The sequence below is a fragment of the Hermetia illucens genome, chromosome 1 (assembly GCF_905115235.1).
Source record: "Hermetia illucens chromosome 1, iHerIll2.2.curated.20191125, whole genome shotgun sequence".
NCBI classification, from domain to species: Eukaryota; Metazoa; Arthropoda; class Insecta; order Diptera; family Stratiomyidae; genus Hermetia; species Hermetia illucens.
Genome location: NC_051849.1, coordinates 76,016,556 through 76,043,394, shown reverse-complemented (window position 1 = coordinate 76,043,394; position 26,839 = coordinate 76,016,556). Strand labels below are relative to the sequence as shown.

The 26,839-nt window shown below is 44.4% G+C and overlaps 2 protein-coding genes across 5 annotated transcripts in view; both read right to left on the bottom strand.

Annotated features, from left to right (window-relative positions):
* Nucleotides 1-26,641, bottom strand: LOC119661148 (cAMP and cAMP-inhibited cGMP 3',5'-cyclic phosphodiesterase 10A-like). Its single transcript, XM_038070360.1, has 11 exons — nucleotides 26,456-26,641; nucleotides 26,281-26,402; nucleotides 26,098-26,214; nucleotides 11,562-11,767; nucleotides 11,328-11,501; nucleotides 10,691-10,839; nucleotides 10,326-10,632; nucleotides 1,306-1,418; nucleotides 1,014-1,248; nucleotides 342-946; nucleotides 1-273 (listed from the first exon to the last, which is right to left on the bottom strand). The coding sequence occupies exons 1-11, from the start codon at nucleotides 26,542-26,544 to the stop codon at nucleotides 171-173; spliced, it is 2,220 nt and encodes a 739-aa protein (XP_037926288.1). The 5' UTR covers nucleotides 26,545-26,641; the 3' UTR covers nucleotides 1-170.
* The window catches only part of LOC119661147 (DNA polymerase zeta catalytic subunit), a 39,978-nt gene continuing 39,705 nt past the window's right edge, over nucleotides 26,567-26,839 (bottom strand). For 3 of the 4 annotated variants that reach the window (XM_038070357.1, XM_038070356.1, XM_038070358.1), the window contains exon 24: nucleotides 26,567-26,828. In XM_038070357.1, the coding sequence (XP_037926285.1) occupies nucleotides 26,676-26,828 (153 nt within the window). In that variant the 3' untranslated portion in view covers nucleotides 26,567-26,675. The remainder of the gene's footprint in view (nucleotides 26,829-26,839) is intronic. The other variant, XM_038070359.1, reaches the window with a different exon arrangement.

Sequence of the window (26,839 nt, the reverse complement as noted above, 5' to 3'; positions counted from 1 at the left end):
TTTAATTTTGGCGAATTTTAATGTCTAAAGCCAAATAATTGAATTACTTCAAAACAAATTTCAATCAAACTTCATCAGTAAGCAATGAAAGTCAAAATCAGATAAATAGATTGTCCACATATTAATCAGAACAAATGATAACGTCTGAAGTAAGGCAGCGTCGTTCCACTTCATCTTGTTGTGTCCTCTAGTCCCTTCCCAATACTCTCGTCTGGATTCCATGCCTTCTTATAACGAAGTTCGATCATCAACTTCCAAGCTTTTTGGAGTTCTCTGAATTAAAGAAAAGTACAAAGTAAAGATACAATCATAGGAGACCATTTTTAAGGAAGCAACTTTACCTGACTAAATTATAGAGTTCCGCGGTACTTGGAAACATCCTTTTCAAGAGCTCGTAGATGGGCAAACATTTAACTTTTATGTATTCTACTTCATTTTCGGGTATACTAAGGACATTCTGGCGATCCATCCAAGTTGGCGGAATTAGTTTCATTGTTTTGAAGTAATCGCCCTGAGCATATAGTTCTCGATAGATATCTTCGCAGAGTCGCTTAGCAATACGGAATGGTTTCGCTACTCGACCTTTACATGCACAACGCATTAATAGTGTTAATTGATACGATCGATGTTGTGGATTCTCGTCATCAAATTTTCCCTCATCCAAAATCTTTTTTAGTTTCACAGATGAATTCCCTCCGTGTGATGAGCTTAAATTGACCACGGCATCGCCACATAATTTCATTAACTTATTTCGGTCATCTTCGCTTAGGTGGTCAAGGAGTTTATTCATAGTCAACAGTCGTTTTAAGAAAGAAAGTTGAAAGTTTCGAAAATGAGGCGGATCGTAAATTCGTATTATTGGGTGATTAATCACAGTATAATATTGTGAAGAAAATCCCTCTGAATTTAAGCCATCGCAACATCCACCCAAAAACAGAGCAAAAGTCTACAAGAGAGTGAAATGTATTCGTTTAATTACTAAATTTGAGCTGTTACAGCAATTTCCAACCCACCTCTAGCTTCGTCAATCTTTCGCCCACTCGTTGAACTATGCAGTACAAAAGATGTAGTGCATCAAAAGTGTGCAAGAAATTACGAAAAGGTAGGGCCCTGTGGCATTTCATAATATTAACGATGAACTCGTAGAGATCATCTTCGTCTCTTATCATATCGCTGCATGTTGCCTTGAACATGTAGAAAAACCACGGTACCAACATCTCCTCATTCTTTTCAGGATACCAGGCAAAGCTATGGAAAATGGTTCATGAAACCAACAATATTTACAAAGCTGTTTAAAGGTTTTACTCGTTGAATCCTTCTGGGAGATCTGCTTCGGTAAGTTTAATATAAAGCGGAACGGTCGCGAGTGTTGTCAATTGGTATCCAATCTGATCTTCAATTATCTCGCATCTGGCATACTTAAGAAGAAAATATTTTCAGTAAATATCTCATTTAAAAGAGAGATTCTTATAGAATTATTCATTTTTATGACCCCTGAAAAACTAATATTCTTCGAATTACTTTCACATTGTCTGCTTTTTAGGTAAGCCCAGAGGAACTTTTCGCTGTAAATACTCAAACCAGAGCAGAGTGGCAGACGAGCGATGTGTTGCGGGATTACAACACGGTATTCTCCATCAAAGGATCAACAGTGGTCTGCGTAGTCGTACGGTACGCCAGTGTATTACAAGCGATGGCATAATCCGAAAGCCAAGCGTAACAGCAATCATTGAAGCTTTTCCCTCAGTAGCGACATCCTCACGGCAGGTGGGGCGGAATTTTCTCATATTACATGACAGCCGCTGACTAGTTGTGGACCTTCGTGCACTACCTACGCTAAGTTAAACAAGAGAGAACTTTTGGACCAGACCCTCTAGAGCCTTCCTGTGGGCACTAGGTAAGCAATTCTGAACACTACAGGTTGGTTCTGAAGATCTGAGCTGCCAGTCACAGTCTTTGGAGTTTGTAGCATCAAAACGGTTCACCATAGTGCTAGTTGAGCTCCTCGGAGCAACCACTTATACTTACCGAAATATCCCAACATTAACTTAAAGACTCTGAAGAACTGAATTTATGTACTCCCTCGATGACTGCCTACCTTGTCGCAATGAGAGAACTCGATAAGGAAAGTCCTCTAGGGAACAAGAGGTGAAACCCTGAAGAGATCCCTAAGCAAGCTATCTACCGTACCGAGGGCTAAATAGCCTCAGGGACTGAGATGCGCCTTTGAACGGTGAATTCTGGATACTTAGCCACCCCCAATTTTAACTAACTTTGTCCCGGCAAAAACACTCTTTTTTCCCGTTAAAACATAGGCCATGGCAACCAATTATAACAAAACACAAGATACAATAAAAACACACAATTTTGACCGTGACGATCCAACCCTGAGAAAAAGCGTAACAGAACTGCCGATTCGTGGATGGCCGGCATAAAAGGATAACCCCCGAAAAGCTGATTCTAGGCTCAGATCCTCCATTCACTCAATTCAGGATAAATCCAGGCGGGACCCAATCCTTAACAGACGAACCAAAGCAGGCTAGTTGCTTAAGCTGGAGTGTTACCCACAGGTAAGCATTTGTCTCCAGACAAAAAATGCCTCCGAACAGCATGAAACGTCTTCTAGCTGTAAGGGCATCATCGCATGCTTTGCTTTGAGTCGCTAGGCGTATACCGTAATATGTAACGGCTAAACTTTGTCGACGAAAGAGCGAACGATTGGTTCAGGCGGTACTTCTCCTTCCTCAACAATATGTGATAGACCGGGAACTTTCCTTCCTCGAATTCTAGAAAGGTTCGGGAACGAACGGACTGCTGGCCCTAATACGGACTTGTGACCATCACATTACAAGTGCCAACTGCTAAGGCCAGTGAGAGAGATGTGCAACCCACTCCATCTCCATCTGAAGTGTAAATGAGGTACAATATTTCCTAAATAAATTTACAGCATTGTAAAATAGCAACCGCATTAATCAGTCGCCGAATCAATGGCTACAAGATTTTTATAAAACTCATACACAAACCATGGGTTGTTGGTGATTAAATTAGAGGGTTAAACTTACGACGTTCTGCCCTGTTGTATGGCGATGGGAGTGCTATATTCCGCTCCTGCATGGTAGTTTCAAAGGGCCTCCAAGCTATGTCGACAACACAATGGTCAAATTAACCAGCAAAGGGATAAAAAGAATCTTTGGTGATCTGCTTATTTTCCCTATGAAGAAGATTAAGTTGTCAGTGGAACATTCACCATGCCATGAGTAAAGCAATGAGGGTAATATCAACGTCCACCATTTCTATAAGCACATGCTCCGAGACCAAGTTAGGGCCATTAGCCCCGAGTTCGCACGCAGCTCATGTGAAGTGGACCCGATCATAAAGCCTCACCAGAGATTATCTTATACAATGGAATCCAAAATAGGCATGTCCCAAGAGAATTCCTGGAGGATCTGTTCTCAGCCCGGTTATATGTAATTGGCTTACTTATGAGTTTCATGGTGACTGTGATTATGCTCACATCGCCGGCTCAAATGTGTAGTTATGCTGTACAACTCGGGAGCCATACTCTTGAATTGCGGTTGAGGTTTTAGGTAGGTCTCATATCCACCGGTATAAATGCTAAGCCTGCATTCAGTATAAACTAGTGCCGTTGTGCCAGTCACAACAAGGCTCTGATTGTAGTCTCGCAATCAATCCGTACTCGCAGAGAACCGAGAGGGTAGCCCGACACGACGTGCGTATCTCGGACTCCCATTTAAGACGAGGTCGTGTCTTTTTAAGCCTCAACACACCTACTTCGAAGGCAACGGCATAACATGGAGATTATACAGCAAACAAAACGCCTTAGTTGTCTTCCTGAACATAAAAGAAGCATCTAACAATGTTATTGCTCAAGCCACCTAAGAAATACTAACCAGAATCGAATACGATTGGATACTACCGGTGGAAAAACCGAAATAATCCAATCAGGTCTAGGAATCAGCCAATCCACCAAGACCGAATGATACCTCATGGCGGTGTCATCTCTCCGGTACTCTGGCCAATAGTCATGGATAAAGCTTTAATGAAACGGCTTGGGCGAGATGATGGTGATATGCCAAAGATGTGATAATATTGATATCCGGAATGTTTTCCACAATTATCAGTAAGATTTTAAAAGAAGTTCTTAAGAAGTTGAGCAAACTGATTCAAACTAAAATTGATCTGATTCTATTCTCCATTAAAATAAAGAAACCCGAAACAAATACTATTACTCTTCCCATAAAAATGATCTTGATATGATCCTAGATAGGAAGTTAAAGTGAAAACTTGACATGTAAGTACGGATTAAGAGATCCGGCATAGATTTTCACGCGTAAAAAGTTTTCTGTGAAAAAAAGGGACATCGTTCGAAAATGCTTAGTTTGTCCGATCTTCATATATAGTTCTGTTGTACGGGGGTATTCGCTAAACAGTATAATAGGACCAAACTTAACAGTATCCAAACAACCGCAGGAGCACTACAACGAATATGCGGTCTTGTCCAATAAGTGCCCTCCATGCCAAATATATTGTACCGTGTAGTATTGTTAGGCTTCAGGGATGAAAATACTAGTCAGTGAGGCTCTACGATCATAGCAGTATGTTGGACCTACTACCAAGAGAACTTTCGGCATTTCTAACGGACTTTGTTAGCTGTAGAATTCAAGAAAATTCCCAACCAGGCCGGAGTATTTCACGGTTAAGGCACCGTATTTTTCACTGCAATATACTTCAATATTATAGCCTCCCAAGATGTATCAGCGCCTTCCAGGCGGAGATACTGGCGACACAGCAAGATTGACGGCGAGCAAGATGCGATCTGACTCATAAGCGAAGTATAGCTATTATATTTTCACTGATAATCAAGCGGACATCAAAACTTTAGATCCAACCGAGGTCCCTTTCCTCTCGGTGCCCGGGCGCAGGAATATGGAGCGAAACGATCGGCCTGACGTGCTACCCAGCGGGTTATTAAGGAGGGCAAAACACTATCAGACTGACAAGAATTCACCACCGTTCCAATATGGAAAGAGAAAGTGTGTCTATCAGAATTTTAAAATTACCGTCCGATACGGTTGCTGTCCTATGTCATGAAGATTTTTGAACGCATTCTAGACAACCGTATTTGCGACAATAACCGTGAATCAAACCGGGTTTGTCAAGAACTGCGGAACTACTGACGCAATGCACGCTACTCATACAGAAACACCATAAGGAGCATCGCCCTCTTTGTATTTCTAGATCTAGAGAAGGCGTTGGCCGTAAAGTTCCATGGATGACGGGCATATCACAACCGCTTCGTGCCTCTGTTGGTGCTCATCAAGGAAGCGCCCTCTCACCACTCCTCTTTGTTCTTGTTATGGACACTGTCACACTGGACATCCGCTATTTAGCACCCTATACTATATTATATTTTCTTAGCGCCTCATAGCAAAGCTGATCTCGAGTAAATTGTTCAAAAATGGAATGATTGCCTTATGGAACACGGTCTCAGACTAAATCTGAATAAAACAGAGTTTTTGACGACCGCTTCCAATGAAACAGGCACTGCCACTATCAGTGGCAGTGACCTGCCCAAAACTGAGCTATTTAAATATCTCGGATAAACGCTATCAGCCAATGAAGAAGTGGTTGGTGAAATTGCGTCAAACGTCAGCGCAACTTGAATGAAGTGGCTTCCCACAAATGGCGTTCTTTGAAATCGATGTATCAACGAATATCTCAAGTCTAAAATTTACCACAGTGTCATCCACTTTATCACTCTCTGTGGTTCTGAGTGTCGGGCGACTATAAAAGACAATGAACGACGTCTCGCGGTAATCGAGACGAAGATCTTACGTTCGATCAGTAGCGAAACACGCCATAATCACATCCGAAATGAGGATATCCGTTATTGATATGAGGTTGCACCGATCGTGGGAAAATTGCGAGAGAAAAGTCTTCAATGGTATGACCACGTAATTCGCACTAACGAGAGTTCACTAGTCAAGATTGGTCTAAAAATCAAAGCCGATAGGAAACGATCAAAAGGCCGGCCGAAACAACGATGGTGATTTGAAAGTCTCGCAGCTTCATCCAAATTAGGCGTTCGACAAAGCAAAATGGCGCAGTCGATGAAGACGAGCCGACCCCGCTTTTAAACAGGACAAAGGCTGATGAAGAAGATAATTCGATAAAATGGTTAAAATTTCTCGTAGGTCGAAAAATGGACTCGTTTGGAACAATTAATTCTTATACATCGGTTAATTCGTGGGAAAAGACGGAGAATCCTGGGCTTCAAGTTAAGAGGGGAATTAAGGGAACTGCAAAATGGTATGCAGATTTTGTATTTTTATTTGCCATAAAGACATTTTAATACAAGAGACTGATTGCTCCTGAGCAGTAATATCTAAGGTTTAGTATGTGTTATAAATTTTTAAAAAAATTCTATGAAAAAATATATCTATTGGTTCAGTAAATTTATAATGTCAATAGAGTGTCAACTTCTTGGTAATCGACTAAGTATTCCTTAGCATAGCCGGACCTATTGAAGATTGCCGGGTATCGAACACACTCTTGAACCACAGGAGCCATCCCTCACGGGTGATTTGCAATGAGAACGCAGTAATGAAGCCGATTCCGGCCATCTTATTGACAACAGAAAAATATCTCCCATTAGACTATGTAGGTCGCACCGTCGAATCTGTGCCGACAATCAAGTAATTTTATCAGCCATAAATAGCAATACCATACCAAGCGTTAGTATGGGCGCTAGGGCGCTCGAATCATCATCCGTTGCCAAGTCTACTTTGAAGGGTGAAGCAAGCAATGCTCGAATGCTTGTTGGTGGGCAAAGATTTTTGTAAAAGAACCCAAGACCTCTAAAGTTTCTTTTTTGTTGTCACTTAAGAAGGGAGACATAAAAACAAATAGTTTAGTTAACTGGGGGGAGCCGCAGCTCCGAGCACTCAGGCCATTGTTAGGCCCATTGTACTATCCCCGTAAGTTGCCTATTCAACGGCTTCCCGCCTACGGTGTTCGCAGGCTTGAACGAATCTTAGAACATTCTCCAGAGGTAGAGAATGTGCAGATTCTTCATTGAAGAAAACCTTGCCAAGGTGTCTTCGTCTGAGATCTGAGGATGCCGGGCAGCTGCATAAAAAGTGCAGGGCCATCTCCTCCTCCTCCTCACATTGGCTGCACACAGCCGAAACCACTACCCCAATCTTTTCCATATGGTAGTTCAAGGGGCAGTGTCCCGTCAAAAGCCCTACTAGGGTTTCCATGTCCCACTTCTTAAGGGACAATAAAAATGCCGCTCTAATGGCCCTAGGCTCCTTCACAAGGATTTTCACTTGCCGGCAAGAGTCCAAATTTCTCCACTCGGTTGCGTGAATCGTTGCAATTTCACCCTTCAGAGTAGACTTGACAGTAGATGGTCAGATTCCAAGAGGTGGTTCTGGCCCCACCATTGTGGATCCAGACCCTCGGCGAGCCAGTCAGTCAGCCTCCTCATTACCGGCGATGTTAGAGTGCCCCGGCACCCACATCAGGAATGTTTCGTTCAGTCGGCCAAGTTTCAGCAGCACCTAATGACAACTCCACACCAACTGGCTTGATATGTTGTTGCTATTTAGTGCTGATAATGCCGCCCGACTGTCGAAACAGATTCGAATGGTGCGACCCTTCCATTTTTGTCGCAGACATTCTTCTGCTGCCAATGAAATAGCATATATCTCCGCCTGGAATATGGTCGTCATTTTTCCGAGGGGTCGGGCCAGTTCTATAATCGGATTCTCCGAGAACACCCCTGCGCCCGATCCATCCTCATGACTAACCGGCCGGTGAAGATTATTAGGTCTGTAATCTGAAAAGACTCATGGCCACTTGTCGACCATTTTTCTCTTTCGGTGATTACGACAGTGTATGTCTTTTCAAAGACGAATCTGGAAACCATATGATCGGTCGGCATCAGGGCTACCGGATGTTTTTCAAGGAATTTCCAGATATTTGATTGGTTTGATTGGCCGCGTTTCCAAGGCCCAATGGTATCGAGCCTATATGCGTCGTTGGCCGCTTTCTGTTTTACCTCCAAGTGAATGGAAACGTAGATGCGTTTAATCGAGCCGGGGCGCACAGCCGCCGATCTCGACGGATAGTGCTCCTCATAACGCTCGACGTCAGAAATGCCTTCAATTCCGTAAGATGGACAGATATGCTGGGCACACTAGAGAACTCCTTTCACGTGCCAAGCTATCTCTTGCGGATATTGAGGGATTATCTGAAAGACCGCTCCCTGTTCTATGAGACGCTAGAGGGCCAGAGGAGGATGGAAATCACGTCGGGAGTAGCGCAGGGATCCATCCTAGGGCCGGACCTCTGGAACGCTTCCTACGATAGTCTGCTGAGACTCGATATGCCTGAAGAGTCGCGCCTGGTCGGTTATGCAGACGACGTTGCGGCACTTGTTGCCGGACGCACTGTTGAACAGGCGCAAAGCAGACTTGGCATATTGATGCGACGGGTAAGCGGATGGATGACTGCTCACGGTTTCAACCTTGCGCTGGAGAAAACCGAAGTAGTCATCCTGACCAGAAGGAGAATCCCGACCTTGCGTCCCATATCGATCGGCGAGTTGACTATAGAGTCAAAACCAGCGGTTAAATACCTTGGTTTAATGCTCGACTCGAAGATGAGCTTCTTCGAGCAAATCAAAGCAGCCGCGGACAGGGCTGCAGCAGGAGTCGCGGCCTTGAGTCGGCTAATGGCGAATGTGGGCGGCCCTATATCAACTAGGAGACGTCTCCTCATGGGAGCAACGCAGTCCGTCCTTCTCTATGGTGCGGAGGTATGGGCTGATGCCCTTGACAAGGAGGTGCATCGTAAACGCCTAGCTCAAGTGCAGAGGCGGGGAGCTTTGCGAGTGGCGTCTGCTTATCGCACTGTCTCCGAACCGGCTGTGATGGTGATTGCGGGAGTGATCCCCGTTGCCCTCCTTGCCAAGGAGCGCAAAGCTATCTATCGCCGTAAGGGCGAAAACTTAAGAAAAGTGGTTGCCCGTGAAGAACGTCAACGCACCCTTAACGAGTGGCAAGTTTCTTGGCAAAATGAGCCAAGGGGCAAGTGGACTGCGCGGCTCATCGACAAATTAGATCCGTGGTTGAACAGAAAGCACGGTGAGATTGATTACTTCCTTACCCAACTTCTAAGTGGGCATGGAGGTTTTCAGTCTTACCTGCACAGGGTTGGGAAGGCGCGATCTCCTGATTGTGTGTTCTGCAATAGAGTGCCGGATGACGCTGAACACACCTTTTTCTCTTGCGAGAGGTGGGATGGCCTCCGCCAGCAGCTTTATGCAAACACAGGGGAGCTCTCTCCAGACAACATTGTCAGAGAGATGCTGAAGAGCGCTGGCAGCTGGAATCGTATTGCGCATTATGTTCGGGCTCTTCTTACTACGAAGAAGATTGAACTCGACCGGCAGAGGGATCGGACGGTAAGGGGTTCCCTGAACTAACAACTCCCTTCCTCCCCTCCCCTCCCGTTGGTGAAAGGAATTCCCTGACTTGAAGGCTCCCAAAGCCGGGAGAGCGGGAGGGCTAGCCCGAAGTAATGTGTCAAACGGTTCCAGGCTAGTTCTCTGATGACAGGGAGGTGTTTAGTTGGTAGTCCGCCAGCGTGCTGTTGCGGGAGTCCAACACTCTGTGCGTAAACGCATTCACCTACCCTACTCCAAAAAAAAAAAAAAAAAAAAAAAATGGTATCGAGCCTATATGCGTCGTTGGCCGCTTTCTGTTTTACCTCCAAGTGAATGGGGGGTAAATTTAGGATAGCTTCAAGTGCCACAGTCGGCGTAGTACTCATTGCTCCAGTAATACTTAGGCAACCAAGTCTCTGAATCTGCGTTAGCAGCTTCCTGCTATTAGCAAAGTTCAGTCTTGGCCACCAGACGATGCATGCATACATCAAAATGGGTTTTATTATGGATGTATACATCCAGTATATCCGTTTAGGTGAAAACGGGAACTAGTGGAACTTCTAGCAGAAGACTGCTCTTTAAACTTGCAGAAAATCGAGGGGGTGGTCGAAAAATTTGTGTATTTTCTGCCTGTAAAATAAATACTTGTGTTCGTTAAAGCTTGCTTTCTTCATACATATGTATATAAGAGGTCGTTGAATAGGTGTTTTCAGAAGACGCTACAATAGAGCTAATAAATGAGATCGGATTTGGAACTGCGGCTTCCCTTCGTCTAACCTAAGCCACCCAGGCGCTGTCAACCCGATAATAAATCTATTTAATTTTTAAAACAATATTGATGGGTTATTACCTCAAGTTCGCATAATTCCTTGATCTTTTCGAAATGCTGGACCAACGATACATACATGCATATCCTCTCCAGTATAATCTCATCATATTCAGTGAAGTCTTTGTCATCTTTCTTATTTAATAATTGTATAACGGCGATCACATTATTATTATATTTCACTGGCATGCACAAACTGTTCTTCAGTGGAAAATGAAAGACTTTTTGAATTTCTGCATCCAAACGGATAGCATTATCAGCGGCATATGTGTAATTTATTGGCAAACCGGTTCTAACTACATAAGAAGCCAAACCCTTCTCTCTATGAAGTCTAGAAAAAGATTGTTAAAGTACTATAGGTGGAAGGAAAAGTAATCGTGAAGGTTTACTTAAATTGTTGTGGATGTTTGACCATTTTAAATCCAGTCGGTGTCATCACGTCTTCATACAGGTCAGCATAAGAATTGTATGTATTTATTCGTGTGTGGGTGGTATAGAAGAACACTCTTGAAATTCCAATGATGTTTTTTGTAAGCAACTGTAAGATATAACTTGGATAACTTGAGTAAGTATTTATAGTCCAAAGAAATTTGCAGCTTTCCACCCTATATTTTCTCATTATTATCAGATGACAGTCCATCCTACTCGACAGCTTCAAAAACTATGAACTGATAATTTAGAAAACATTCCAGCAAATTGGAGCAGTTTTGGTCCTGCATATCATCATATAGGAACTTGCAGCTAAAGAAATTAATGTTCCAATCGTCCAGTTAATGATGTGAGCTACAGATGATTAGGCAGATTCTATATCATATTAAATTACGCCAGGTGAACTGCCACTTTCATGAATGAAACTACTCCTAACCACAACTAGGTGCAAGTACAAATTACTCCACCAATTTTCGCAATAACGAAGCTTCAATGGCATCTTTAGATTTACAACAAACACTTATCTCGAAATTCAGGAAAGCTGAGAGCGAGGGTATTCTATTTGGAAAATATTCCATCCCGAACCAACAAGCTTACCATGACCTTTGAAATGAACTCAATATGTTCAATTCTCCCAAGAAAATAATTTTCCACATAACTCCTCAACTTCATATTAAGGGTGAAGTTTCCTTCGTTAAGACGTTGTCCTTCCTTCTGCGATATACTAAGTGCTATCCATTCCGCTGCACAATTGACTAATTTAATATCAACCTAGAATCAAAACTTCAATAAGTATATATCATGACTATGGGAGGGATGCCCAAATACGACCTGGCTATATGGTTTGTTATTTTCGCGATTAAGTTCGATTACCATATAACATCGATCTTTCGTCACATTCATAATTGGGATACAAATCAGATTCGTCGCGTAAACATTGCTCAAGAGGACGCCTTTTGAAAAAATCTTATCGAGGGTTGAGATTTCATTAGCGATCACTGACTCTTTCAGTTTTGCAACTGCTTCGCAAATATGTTCTGCCGGGAAACAAAATTTTTAGGTTCGCTAAACCTTAGACAAAAAACAACAAGAAAGGAATCAAGTTATTTTGAACTTTAGGTTTGAATGTAAAGACAAAAACGGGCACATTTCCTCCTTAGTGAACTTATTGACCAGATTTACATATACGCAAAAATACATTATTTATTTGCAATTACTATAATATCATGACCATTTGGGATTTTACTAAACTTTCATATCAAGATTCATGAACCCGCCCCGGAACTAAACGGTGGGAAGGTTGATACTGGTGATTCTAAGGACACATTAATTAAACCAAATCATGTAAGCGCGAATCGAAAGTGAATAAAACATCAAGTCAGTTTAAAATATAATTTATATAGTTGCTATAAACCCCTATGTGAAGCGTAATGCAGCGCCTAACAAACGCGTCATCGCTGTCGATTCCTGGCAACGAGCTCCAATTCCTCAGGATTTTGTGAGAAGCTTGCACGCTTCCTCCTCTGTTCTGTGCGATGTAGCTATAAGGCGAATCCATCGTTGACGATCCTGGAAAGGTGGGTTCCATTACAGTGTATAACTAGTGGAGTTGTCGCCCTTTCTTAATGTGCGATTTCCATCTACTATCACTTCAAACCTCTGATCAACACGTCCATGAGTGTCTAGTCCCTAGGCTGGCGATTATCATTTGCCATTATCTCATCCTAGAGTACCACGATGGCACAAAACAGACATGAGTTGATGGAAGCTTTTAGTTCATTATAGTATTGAGATAGCTGCATTTCCAGATGTTGGACAAAACAGCGAAAGTGAATTTAATACTATTCCTTCGTCAAGCGACAACGCTTTCTAGATATGCAAATTGTTCGACGCCTCCAATACTTCGCCCGCGAATGCAAATAGAAAGAATGAGGTAACAGATCAGACTGAGAACCTTGGTTTTATTGGTAATTATCATTAGCTCAGTTCTGCCTTGCTCTATCTCTAAAATAGAGAGTCATTTGGCCAAGGTCCACAATTCAGTGAAAGAGTAAACAAAAGTGATCAGCATAGTCGAGGTGTTTGAGGAAAGATGACATAGACAACAAAGTTTAGTATTTGTATAATAACGTGCGATTTCAAACCTGTCAGCATTGATATGCGGAAATCATTACGGTTCTGCTTTCTACTAAAGAAACGTCCACCAGTATCGCATTGAATAGTTTGCGAGGCCTACGACGATTATACTTCATTCGGTTCCCAGTTTTAAAAGTGATCATTTTAACATCCACAATGAGGAATGAATCAGTTCACCGCTCTTAGTTGAGAAGTATTACCCCATTCCAGGATTATTTAAGCCACAACAATTGCCTACCAAAAACCTGCACCCAATGTCTACGGCGGCCTGGTCTGATTATGCTTCAGGTTAAAGTTGCGTAATTAGGCAAGTCCTCACACGACCTCCGCGTGGTGGCCGCTGGAAACCGTCTTCGGGCGGGCCAAGAGTGTGTAGGGCCGGGCTGGGAGTAGGCCCATCCAACTGACGAGGATCTGCTTGTCTGCTGGTCATGTGTTAGGGGCAAGTAGATCTGGCGGGGGGATGGACTGAAGTAACAGCCCGGGGATCGTCCTCCCTGCATCAGAGAAGGTGCTAATAGGACCCCAAGCCAAGGTGGAACAGCATACGCCGAGGGCTGCGTGGCCAATGGGGAGCTTGGTCTTTAGTATGCGAACTCTGAATAACTTGGGCACCTTCAGTTTCAAATAAGACCCTTACCCTGGTGGCCGGGCCAGCCAGGGTGGACATTCTTCCCGGACTACTCGTGGGACCAAGACATGGACTCAATTAATAATAAAAAAACCAAAATGACGATAGAAGAGGAGGCGATGATGCCAGGCGCATCATCGGAGGACGAGCTGCTGGCCTCCAGCCAGGAGACAGTGGCCGTCGAGAGCAGTACACTCGGTGCCAGCCGTAGCACCGTTATGCTGAAACCAACCGCAGGGACCTCCCGGAGCGAGGCGTCAGACGGACTAGTGGATTCTAGCCTGGAATCCACTGCCGTCAGGCTGGGTGTAGCGAGTACCAGACATAGTACTCCTGACCCGAAGCCCTCAGCGTCGGGGGATCCCTCGAAAACGAAAACCGACAAGAATCGCCGCAAACCGGCTAAGAAGCGAAGGTCCACGGGTGTCCTGCTCAAGAGTCAGTACCAGAAGGCCATGCATATTCTCGGCAAGATTGCCAAGAATAAGGAGGCCGGTACTGTCGACGAGCGGGATGAAAAAGACCTCGCTAAATACCAGGCGATTGTTGATGAATACAACAGCAAACGCCGGGCTGACGAACAGAAGGTGAAGCCCATCGCTCTAAAACGTAACCGATCTCAAGACGAGGTCGAACAAGATAAAAAGCGGAGTAGAGTGGGCAAGAGCGCAGACGCCAAGCAACATACGAAGGAAATTGTTCAGCAACCGTCAGCCGGTGGGCCACGTACTGCGAAGACCTTCAGCGATGTGGCCAGGAGTCACTTATGGGTGGCGCTGGCGGATGGCAATTCTGCTAGCGGCAAACTAACGCTGGAGGTGTGGACCAGTGTTGAGGCTAGGCTGTCGGGCATGGTCTATGAACATCTCGTGGAAATCGGAGGCAAACACCCGGGACTCACTCCCCACTTTGATTCATCTCATGTGGTCCGTGGGTTCCACGTAATAGCTTGCATGGACCAGTTCTCTAAGGACTTTCTCGGCTCGTGCGTCGCTAAGATCAGCGACGCTTGGGAGGGCGTTAAGCTCAAGACTATCCCTTACGACGAGATTCCCAGGAGACCGGTCGCTCGCATTTGGTTGCCGAAGATCCGCATGGAGAAGGACAAGCTGGTCCATTTCCTGCGCCTTCACAACCACGGGATTCCCATGGACGACTGGGTTGTTATAAAGGAGGAGGAACCTCAGATAAACAGCCAGCCCGTACTACTCCGCATAAACGAGGAGTGCCTGGAGGCACTGAAAAAGGCCGATTACAAAGTGTGGTTCGGAGTCAGGTATGCCAAAGTAAAAGTGTTCCGCTCCGCAAAACCGGACGACGACCTTGACCCAATCGACGCCGCCAACGAGCTGTTGGAGGAGATGACGATCGACGGTCCGACGGGGGCTGTCGAACCCCCCACGAAAGCAGATCATGCTGAGGGTAACGCAGATAAATCTGCAGCACTCGAAGTGTGCCTCGGCTAATCTGCTCGTCTTCCTCTTAGAGGAAGACATCGACATCGCATTAATACAGGAGCCCTGGGTCGGAAGCGACCGAACCATCAAAGGGCTCCAAAACAAATATTTTAATCTATTCCACAGCACAGGAGACGCTGATCAGGCTAAACCTAGAGCATGTATTCTTGCGAGAAAGAGTCTGCACGCTTTTCTGTGCCCGGACCTGAGTTCCAGTGACCTAGTTGTGGTCAAGCTGGAGCAGGTGGGGGCAGAGAACGTGTATATTTCCTCGGCGTACATGGCTCACGACCGATCAGCTCCGCCACAAGAACTACAACATCTGATGAACACCATAACACCAAAGAAAGCCAACCTGCTGATAGGCTGCGACGCAAATGCAAGGCATACGCTTTGGGGCAGCTCTGAAATCAACGAAAGGGGTGAGTCATTCTTTGATTTTATTATTACTTCAAATTTATCGGTGTGTAACAGGGGCAGTACACCAACCTTTCATTTCCCCTGCTCGGAGAACTGTGACGGTTGGGAAGAGGTCCTTGATATCACCCTAATAACCGACAACGGGATTCTTAGGGTGGAGGACTGGAGAGTGTCTGACCAGAGATCCTTCTCGGACCACAGTTGGATACTCTTCAGTCTAGATCTCGCCGCAGAGGTCACCAAGCCCTTTAGAGACCCCAGGAGGATCGACTGGAGAAAGTTTGGTCAGGTAATTAAGAACAAACTCTCCGGTGCGCAAATTGGTAGGATTGGCACGACAGACGAACTGGAGTCAAAGGTCGGGGCTCTGGAGAAGGCTTTTGATACCGCCTTCAAAGTCTCGTGCCCTGCTAAGTACAGCAAAAAGACCCTGCCACCGTGGTGGAACGAAGATCTCTCTAGTCTCAGGAAGTTGACCAGAGAAATCTTCAACATCTGCTACAGGCAAAAATACTGGCAGCCATACAAGGACTGCCTAAAGAAGTACAAGTCGGCCATCAGGACCGCCAAGAGGCGGTCTTGGCTAGACTATTGTCAGAACATTGAAAGCACTAGTGAATCCGCGAGGCTCAATAAGATTCTGTCCAAGGAACATAAGAGTCCATCCTTCCTTAAAAAGTCGGAAGGCTCCTGGACGGAATCTTCTAGTGAAACCTTGGAGCTGCTGGTGCAAACGCACTTTCCCTCCAGCGAGGAGGACTGTGAGTCAGAACCTCGCTTGGAGGGTTTGCGGCAACCCCAGCTGTGCGAGACTATCAAATCGGTAATTACCGGGGATAGGATCGGCTGGGCTATAAACAGCTTCTCCGCATACAAATCTCCGGGCCCAGATGGCATAATGCCAGTCATGCTACAGAAGCAGCAGGAAAGGGTTGTGCCGTGGCTTGTTGAGATTTACCGGAGCTGCATCACTTTAGGATACGTACCGCAGTCCTGGAGGCGCGCACGGGTGGTTTTCATACCGAAAGCGGGCAGGCGCGGTCATGAGTCCGCGAAGGACTTTCGACCAATCAGCCTGACCTCTTTCGTGCTGAAGACCCTAGAACGCGTCCTGGACATTCACTTAAGGACGATTATGGAGAGAACGCCTTTCTCCAAGTCCCAGCATGCCTACCTCAAAGGAAAATCCACATAAACCGCCCTCCACGAGGTAATTGGCACGGTTGAGCGGTCGCTGCAGTACAAGCAGTATACCCTTGCTGCCTTCTTGGATATAGAAGGAGCCTTCAACAACGTCAGTACCAACGCCATCAAGGAAGCCTTGACCGGTATTGGATTGGAGGGGTATCTCACGCATTGGATTATATCCATGCTGATTACCAGGATAATCCAATCCGATCTGGGAGGCAACCACTTGACCAGAGCTGTGAACAGAGGCACGCCCCAGGGTGGTGCTATCTCACCGGTGCTCTGGTTAATAGTAATGGACAAAATTTTACGTACATTAGACAGCAGCGGGGTGAAGGTGGTGGCGTATGCCGACGACTTGGTGATACTAGTATCTGGGATGTTTCTGTCCATTATGAGCGACATTATGGAAGGAGCGTTGCGAAAGGTGTGCCTGTGGGCCGCAAGATGCGGACTCAGCATAAACCCAACCAAAACGCAACTGATGCTATTCACCACCAAGACAAGGATACCTGAATTCCATCTACCACGGCTGAATGAACAAAGATTGGTTCTTTCCTCTAATGTGAAGTATTTGGGTGTAATCCTGGATCCTAAGCTAAATTGGAGGTTGAACATAGAACTGAGGGTTAAGAAGGCCTGTATAGCCTTCTATGCCTGTAAGAGAACCTTTGCCAGGAAATGGGGTCTCCAGCCGAGGATGGTTCTTTGGATGTACACCGCTGTAGTGCGTCCGATCCTGACGTACGGATCTATTGTATGGTGGCAGGCTTTGAAGAAGAAATACAATAGAACGAAGCTTAATAGGATTCAAAGAACCGCGTGTGCAGGTGCTACGGGGGCTCTGCAGTCTTGCCCGGCAGATGCTCTCAATGTACTCCTGCATCTCCTCCCCCTTGACCTCCACATCAAATATGTTGCAGCGTGCAGTGCCGTAAGACTGCGTGAGTCCGGATGCTGGGCAGCGAAGTCCTATGGCCACAGCAACATTCTAGATGAAATACCTCGAGAAATCTGGGCATCCCCCACGGACTATGTCACACGCAAGCTGAACTTCACGAGAAACTTTGCTGTGGACCTTCCAACCAGGGCAAAGTGGAAGACCGGCGGCGTGTTGCAAGACTATGACACGGTATTCTTTACGGACGGATCAAAGATGGCCTATGGAGTCGGCGCGGGGGTTTTCTCGAATACACACGGTGTATCCAAGTCGTATGGTCTCCCAGGTTTCACCAGTGTATTCCAGGCGGAAGTACTGGCGATATTGGAAGTCTGTCGATGGCTGGAGCGTGATTCGAGTCCCAAGCGTAACATAGCCATTCTGACCGACAGCCAAGCGGCCATCAAGGCCTTGTACTCAACGACGACATCTTCCCGGTTGGTGGGGCAGTGCAGAGACACGCTCAACCATCTGGGCGGCACGCTCAAGATCACTCTCCTCTGGGTTCCCGGGCATAGGAACATAGAAGGGAATGAGCGGGCTGACGGATTGGCCAGGCAAGGCTCTGCTCTTGGCAGTCCCTCGGGGAACACAGTCGGTGCTCCGCTGGCGGCTGTCGGAGGCCGAGTCTACTCGCACTACCTAGCAGCCGCGGGCCTGAGATGGCGAAGGCTTACAAGCTGTGCCAAATCAAGGAGAATTTGGCCCGCTTATAACATAGCCCGATCACGAGAGCTCCTGTGCCAGACGCGTGCAAATGCATTCAAGATTACGGCGGTCTGCACGGGGCACTGGCCCATAGGGGACCATGCCGCTAGGCTCGGCTTACCCTACAACTCGCATTGCCGAAGCTGCGGAGAAGGAAGGGAAACCCTCATGCACTTTCTCTGCGATTGCCCGGCTCTAGCTCGAGTCAGGCTGCGGACACTGGGTAAACCATTCTTTGGGGACCTCGGTGAGATTTCTAGTTACAGGGTCGGAGAGCTGCTTTCCTTCGTGAATGCTACGGGCTGGCTCTGAGGATCCGAGCCAGCTGGACTCCGCTTCCCTGTTCCTATAACAACAGTCACGGTCTTGGGAGTTTGTGGCATCAAAACGGCGCACCAAAGCGCTAATTGGGCTCCTCGGAGCGGCCACTGATACCTACCTACCTACCTACCTACGGCGCGGTCAGTTAGAAAGGATAGTGCAGCAACTCCTTTAATGAGAAAAACTGGAAACCTGACCACGGCTGGCCTGTCGCTGACACTGTCGCCTATCTGTTACAGAAAATGGGAGAGAAGCGCTCAGCAGAAGGAAATTTAAACCATAAAGGAGAGAGGACTACAAATTTGCCTGCTAGACGCTTCTACTTCGACTCTACCAGGAAAGGCGGAAGAAAGAGAAGCTGGTGATGTGGACGCAACTGATCTAATCCCAGCATGTGTAAACAGATCCATGCAGCGCGGACATCGTGAACGTGGCAGAATTCCCAGCCGACGAAAACAAAAGGCACTGCGAAAGAAAGCGAAGTTTCTTGAGAATGAGGACATGGGTTTTGCTACACCACTAAGTGTGGCGATATCCAGAGAAATTGGGCGCAAGAAAGCGGAACTTTCGGAGGAAGGTGAGATCGAACTGGTAACCCCCACTGGACATAATCGACTTTTCAGTTAGCGGCGGTTTTTATATTAGACTACACTTATGTCTGCAAACATTAATGTTAATAATAATAATCATTGGTGCAACAATCTATATTGGATCAGGTTCTTGAAATGTGGTCTGGAATGCGCTCGCCGGAGATTATTACCCTGATTTGACTCAGGTACTCATTCACAACTAAGTCGGCTGGTATCCGACGTCAAATCACGATACAAATCCCACTGACGCCAGCGAGATTTGAACTGCGACCTTCCGTACGACAGCCTTGTGCTCTAACCACTCAGCTATCCGGACACATTAATGTTAGTTAAATTAATCTTCAGCATGCCAAAGCCTCTACCTATCTTTTTTGGTCCGCATCCACTTGATGCCGGACCGGACCAAATGGAGAGCAACTTGCACCCACTCTTGATGGTCCACGGACTCCTCTTTTTCGGATTAATACCCATCTTTCCAAATTTAAAAGAGGAACAAAGGCGGCTACGGTTTCTTACCAGGGCAGAGGCAACTCTTCAGACGCTGCCTCACCTCTGCACTGGAAGATGCAGATGTTATACGCTCCCTTTTATAATTCGCAAAATCCGACAAGGGTGCGAATTAAATTCAATGTAAATCCGCTCACAGTTTAGACCAAAGCTTGGCCGAAACTAGATAACTTTTTTAGCGATTGGGGACTCCTAAGTCCACATCCACTTGATGCCTAACCGGACCTCTGGCAAAGTTTCCACACCGTCCTTATACATATATTTCTGGTACAAGAGCTATGAGTTTGTTTTTTAAAATCTGTATTATTGAGATGCAGATCCGCGATACTGAGAGCCTGTGTCCTGATGTCAAAATTGTTAAAGGCAACCATGCTAAGACAATTCTATTCTCAGGACCTTGTTTCCGTCAATTTACAACACCAGGGTATATGAGAATTGGTGGTTTCTGCCAACCTTTCAACACAAAGGTGCTGCAAGGCAAATTGCTTTCACAATGCTTTTTGATTCTCGAGAGAAAACTGGGACAAACCAGAATATAGCGTGCCAGGATACACTGACTTCTACAACGATGGCTCAAGAATAGAACAGGATTCTTGAACAGGAATCTATTTTTTTAATCTTTCGAGAAGTGATCTTTTCCTTCTGGCAATATGCAACGGTCTTTCACGCTAAGTGCATGCGTTGTCGCCATTCTGACCAGCCATAATGCACCAGCTGGGCATATGTTCAGAATAGGAATTCTCCAAGATTATACGTGCCTATCTTGTAATGAGGAAGACCGGAACACGGAACATTTTCCATGTAAGTGCTCCGCCTATGAACGCATTAAACATCAGATTCATTGAACTACAGTGGCTGCAAGAAACAGTTCCAAAAAATTGAAATACAGCTTCAAAAAACATTTTTCTGACTTAATTTCGATGTAAAACAAAGAAGGAAGGAAGTTTAATAAAGAATGCCTGCACACTGTGCAGAAATTTATCACATCCATCATATCAACAACATTTCAGTTGGAGCTGAGGAAGTCCGTCTCATGAGCTCGAGAAGCACGACCAGAGTCTAGTTCAATTAGTTCCTGTCACGGATCATCAGCGAAAGCTCCCTAAAGATCTACGTTTATTTATATAGTACCTTAAATAATACATTAAATTTTAATTTTACCAAATTTATTTTTTCTACAATTTTCCATTTTATATGGAAAAAAATCTTTCAACGAGCATAATACGTTATAAAATCAAATGCTTTATCAAAATAGATCAGACTGAAGGCAAGAACATAAATCTACCTCTCCAGGACTTCTTCATTTTAATATACGAATTGATTCATATTCACCAACCTAACATGGATAAATCTACTTCAGTTTTTAACTTTTCTGTAGTGTTTATTTTCAGTATTCCCCATAAAAACATCATCCAAGCTTAATTGAAAGACACTTGGTAGCTATAATATATGAAATCCGGAATGAGTTGGAATTATTACAACTCGGAAAAACTAAAGAAATTTGCAGCACACTCCTCAAATACTCATGAATGAAAATTCCCATTGGCTTCTGTAATTCCGTTAATAATGCGCAAAGTGGTATAATATATTCTTATGCACCGTACATTTATAGCAAGTTTCTTCTTGCACAATAGATTTTCTCACGATTTCACCGTTTGAAATATTATATATATCTTTTACATGCCTTCTCACCACAAATCTGAGAAATGGGTTGCTTTGGTCCGCTTTTTCTACACATTTTATTTGAAAATTAAATAATCCTTCTCAGTCCGGCTTATCACTTTATCATTCACTGAGTTTACACCATCAGGAAGTATTATAAGTGATGGGAAATTGGTTGTGTAGCCGATACCATTTCCCTTTATGATCGGTAATCTACCCTTGGCCGGGAGGTTATAGGGAAGTTGTATATAAAAAGCAAAAAGTGGAGAACAGCAATTTCCAAATCATGTCCTGGTACCAAGTAAAACGGCGATGGACAGCTTGACCATAGTGAAATCTAATATTACAAGCAGCTTAGTGTTGAAATCGAAACTCCTCAGGATCAATAGCCGAATCAATTCGGGAGAAGTTATTGAGACCTGCTCCAATATCCAAGACGGTAAGAGACCTAGACCAAAGGAGCCGAAATGTCCGGAAACAAAAATGAAGTCCACTCCGGAGGCCGACCTGGACGAGTCATCTTTAATTTTACTTGGAGCAAAAATTGTTTAATTGTCAGAATTTATCAAAGATAATGACAAATTAGGTACTAGCACTGAGGAAGGAGGCACGTGGTCTCCGAAACAATTGTATGCGGTGCAAAAAATAAGAAATATTTACAGAAAAAAAACACCTAGCTCTTTTCTCAACTCAAATAAGCAAGCATATAGTGAGGTCATCAGCGTTCTATACATCAAATCGCGGGAAGATGCGAAAAAATCGAAGTCGAAAAAATCGAGTCTAAAATTACTACTCCGATGGGAACGCAGTCAATGCAGATAACACCGTATACTCGTGGATGGGTGGAGAAAAAAAGACGGTTCAGGAAAAGGAACACGAACACCCAAGAAACCAGCAGGCCCCCAAAAAAACAAAATGGCGTGTCGCCCACTTTGAGGATGGGACCTAATATCACGGTAGGTGCGAAAATAGTGCCAAAAATGGACTTGAGCTGAACCTGAGCCAAAATCTAAAAATAATAAGGAAAAAATGAGAATCCATCCCGCGGCGATCATCATTTCAACGACAGGTTGTATTACCGCAGATATACTAAGGAGGGTGAAAGCTGACCCTGATAAAAACTTGGAGGAAAATGTAGGCAGGATCCGGAGGAACCAAAGGGGGAGTTGTAAAGGTCCGAAGAGAGCAAAGTCGAAGACTTCCGCGATTCTGCTGTTGTGTAACAACCTAGACATGGTCACTTCTAAGGCAGAAATCTGCACAACCTTAACAGCTGAAGGTGCACGACTTGCTGAAAGTATCCATCAGAAAGGCATGTGGAGGCACACAGGGGCGACATCCGGCTACCAGCAGAGGCTTCCGCTTCTGCCACAAGCTGCTGGATGTCGGGAAGGTCCACATTAAATGGGTAGTCCACAAGTGCGGTTGATCGGCTTGACCGATGCAAATGGTGTGAGAAAGAGGAAATGTTGCATGGGAATGTAACAAGGATCCCAAATGCATGTTTTACGATGATGAGTCTGGACAGCAAGCATATTGTCTGCTCGTACAGAAATGTACGATATCGCCCACAAGTGGTTTCATACGGGCAAAAATAGTCGGCATATACATCGATAGTTGCTATGCTCCTCGAACGTTGGCTGATTCCGAGGACGTGTTGGGCAGATTGTTCTTGGACGCAAAAAGCGAAGACCAAAAGTCATCGTCGGTGACATCAATGCATGGGCGACAGAATGGGGAAGTCCACTGAAGAATGTAAGGAGGCCTCCGCCCAGTTAGACATCATATTGGCTAACGTTGGGTTAGTGCTTACCAAAAGGGGGGTCTAGTTCGGTTGTGGATGTGGCTTTTATTAGTTCTTAACTAGCGCGCGATATGTCCTGGAATTTCATTGAACACTATACCCAGAATAATCATCAGACAATTGTCTTTGACCTGAAGAACAAGGCAAGTGGCTGGAGACCTGTTCTTCCAAGAATGAGGGAAATATCAAGCTGGTCTGCGAAAGCAATTGAATAGCAAACGTTTATAGGTATGTGATTGGACTAGGACACTATGCCAGGCACACCCTCGGAGAGAGCCGATGTCGAGACGTTATACTTTCCCCAGTAGAAAGCCTAACTGCTGGTGGAGCAGCGAAATGTCTATTCTTCGGTCGGTGTGTCATCGGGCTATACAAGCGGCCCAGAGAGCAATAGGCACGCTTGACTAGGTGACCAGACCAGGTGAAGTAGCGTGTCTACAAGGAAGCTCGAAGAAATCTCAATCTAGCTATGCAGCGAAGCAAGAGGGATTGCTCAAAACAACCCAGAGGCGGATATAAACAGAGGGAAAAGTGCCAAAGGAATTGTTATGGGGAGATTCAAAGGTCATACATGTCCCTATCTCCTACTGAAAATTGTTCAGTAATGACAAAAGAAGTACTGGCGATTCGCAGTAGGCTGGGAAATACCAAAGCAACGGTCCTCAACGGTATACCAAACAAAGCCCATAAGATGGCTGTTAAGTCGAGACCGAACATGATTATAGAGTTGTGCTCGTTGGATGCAATCTTTCCTGACCCATGGAAACGGCAAAGGTTAGTGTTGGCTAGGTTGCCTAAACCCCTAAAGCATCTGGTGAAGCATCTTCTTACAAACTTATATATCTATTGGACACTATGGGGAAAATGCTGGCGTGAATAATTTACTACAAATTGCTCTTGGCCATAGAGAGTCTGGGGGGCTTACCAAACCGACAATTTGACTTCCGTACGGTCAGATCAACCGTCCACACCATCAAACTGGTGACTGGCTTAGCTTAAAATGCGAAGCAGGGAAAATTTGGCACTAGCAAGTATTGTGCAGTGATTATCGTTGATGTGCAAAATGCATTCAGCTCGGCCAATTGGAAGCTTATAAGGAGGTCTTTGGCGGCGATTGGTGTACCCAGTTACTTAACCGCGCTTATAGTCAGCTATTTAACAGGTAAAAAGCGACACAGACAACGGACCTAAGAAATACTTTGTCTCCGTGGGTGTTCCACAAAACCCTGTATTGGAACGACTATTATGGAACATTATGTATAATAATGTCTTCAACAGCCCAGTTGGTAACAAAGCCACAATAATGGGTTACGACGATGATAGTAGGTGATTTTCGTTGCAAAAAAAAAAACTTGCGGATGTGGAATTGTATTCATCCGAAGCAATTACTGTTATAAAGAAGTAGCTGAATGATGCAGGTATAGCACACGCGGCAGGCAAAACAGAGGCGGCGCTTATCATAAAGTTGCGTAAGGAAACCACTACTCGCCACATCATATCAAAATGGGGAAGCATATTATCACTTCAAAATCAGTAATCAAATATCTTGGAATTATGATAGATGCGAGACAAAATTTCAACGGCATTTACAACATGTTTGCGCTAAGCCCGATGTTTGCATGGACATGACAAGAATGATGCCAAATGTTGGGGGCCCGCCATCCATCCGTAGGCTACTTATAGCCAGGGTTTGGGTCACCTAGCTGTCCCAGCTGCGACGGTATTCTGTGAGACCCGGAGCATGCTTTTTACCATTGTCCTAGATTCACAGAGGAGAAAAAGACTTTAAAGGAGACATTGGGAGAAAATGCATGCGTGCCAGGAGAACTGGAATGCAGATAACAACATGGTGGTTCGGAATCAATGCAAATTGTGCGAGATAAAGGAATCCAGGAAGTCGCAGCTACGGATGGAATCGATGGGCGGAGCGGGTGGCCAAAGCCATATCCACCCCGCGACGATAGAGGGGGGTTTTCGTACACGATAGAACATGCGTAGCAGTGTTCTTCGAATATTTCCAATTACAGAAAAAAGAAAGACACACAGACAGTAAACCGATTTTAATAAGGTTTTGTTTCACCTCAGCGCTTTATGTATGAAAAGTTTATTGTATTTTTTATGTAAAAATATTTCAGGACATGATACATAGCTTGAACTGCATATGCAGTGAGTAAGTTCGATTATTCATTTCAATGTGATACTGACATTTTATGACTTCGGATACAGCCATTTTACCCGAAAGTTGCAAGGTTCACCTATTATGACCTTGTTAAAAATAGTAGGATTTCCACAAAATTTTCATTAAGATGAACTGATTTTAATAAGACTTTGTCTTCCACAAAGCCCCAAAAATAAATAGACTCTATTAATGTTCTTTTCCGTTCTGTTAAGGACCTCTTAAAACTGTAGAAATATATTCTTATTCTGAATGTCCTACATTTTTGCGCAAATTATGAAAAAAACAAACAAAAAGAAATAAAAATTTAAGCTGAATATACCGTGAAAATACCAAAGCGAATTCAGGTATGATGATCAACCATTCTTTGTGGATTGCGATCAAGCTCATGGTAGCACTGATTGTAACGTCCTGTACAAACCATTGCTGGAATTATTTATCCCACTGAAACTGGTCCGGCTGGGTTTGATTAAAGTTTCAACGAAACATATTAATAGAACTCAAAGGCAATGCAGAACTATCACATCAAGTGTCAATATCATTACAATAGTAAAATATTTGAAAGTTTGATGAAGACCCTAGTAGACAAAAATGCCACAAATTAAATGAAATGTTGGGGAACAGCCTCATCTGAAGATTTCATATTTTAACTGGAGGTTAGTCCATTACCAATCAGAAAAGCAGGCACCTTAATTGTTTTTATTATAATTAACTGTAACTGCAATTTTAATCGAACATTATTAAATTCAGTTGGGAAATCTTATCTATACGGAGGAAGAAATTCGCTGTTATGGCCCAGCATATTTGACGAAAGCTAGACAACCTACCTTTTTCTGTTTGAGAGTGCCCAGATCGACTTAAGTCGTCCTCACTTGACACGTAAATATCCCCTATGTCCGCCTGAATCTTCTTGAAGTCCTCATCAATATAGTGAACATGAATATCTATGCGTTAGGCAAGGTATAGCTCAAATAAAAACACATTTCTTCCGATGTCTTATAATCAAATACCAGCGCTGTTTGTCAGATGCTTCAACATGTCGAGATTAGCAATTAGCTTCTTGCTGCGTATTTTAATATCGCTTTCATGGTCTAGAATCTTCCTTAAAGCATCAGAAATCGAATCTATCGTCCTGAAAATAATTGTACTGATCATACCGCACTCATACCGAGCAATGTAATTCACGATCTAGAATATTCCCCTTGCACAGAAATTCCTCTAACAGACGTAAGAATCGTCTTCCGTTCTGGGTTTTCAACATGTGGGAGGTACATGACTTATCAAAAACAACACACGTTTCTAAGCAAAAAGGGTTTATTTATTTTTCTCTATGTTGAGGTGTGGAATCATACTGACATATTAAAATTAGGTTACTATACAAGTTTTTACAATGTTCTTAACATGTTTAGTTCGTTATTGAAAAATTTGCACTAATCAGGTTTTCAAAGTGTTGGATTTGCTTTCGTTCACGATTCTTCAAATTTGCTACAAACAAAACAGGACAATCCAATGAGCAACATTCAATATTTTCCGTGCGACCGCAACATGATTGACATATCTGCGCAGAAA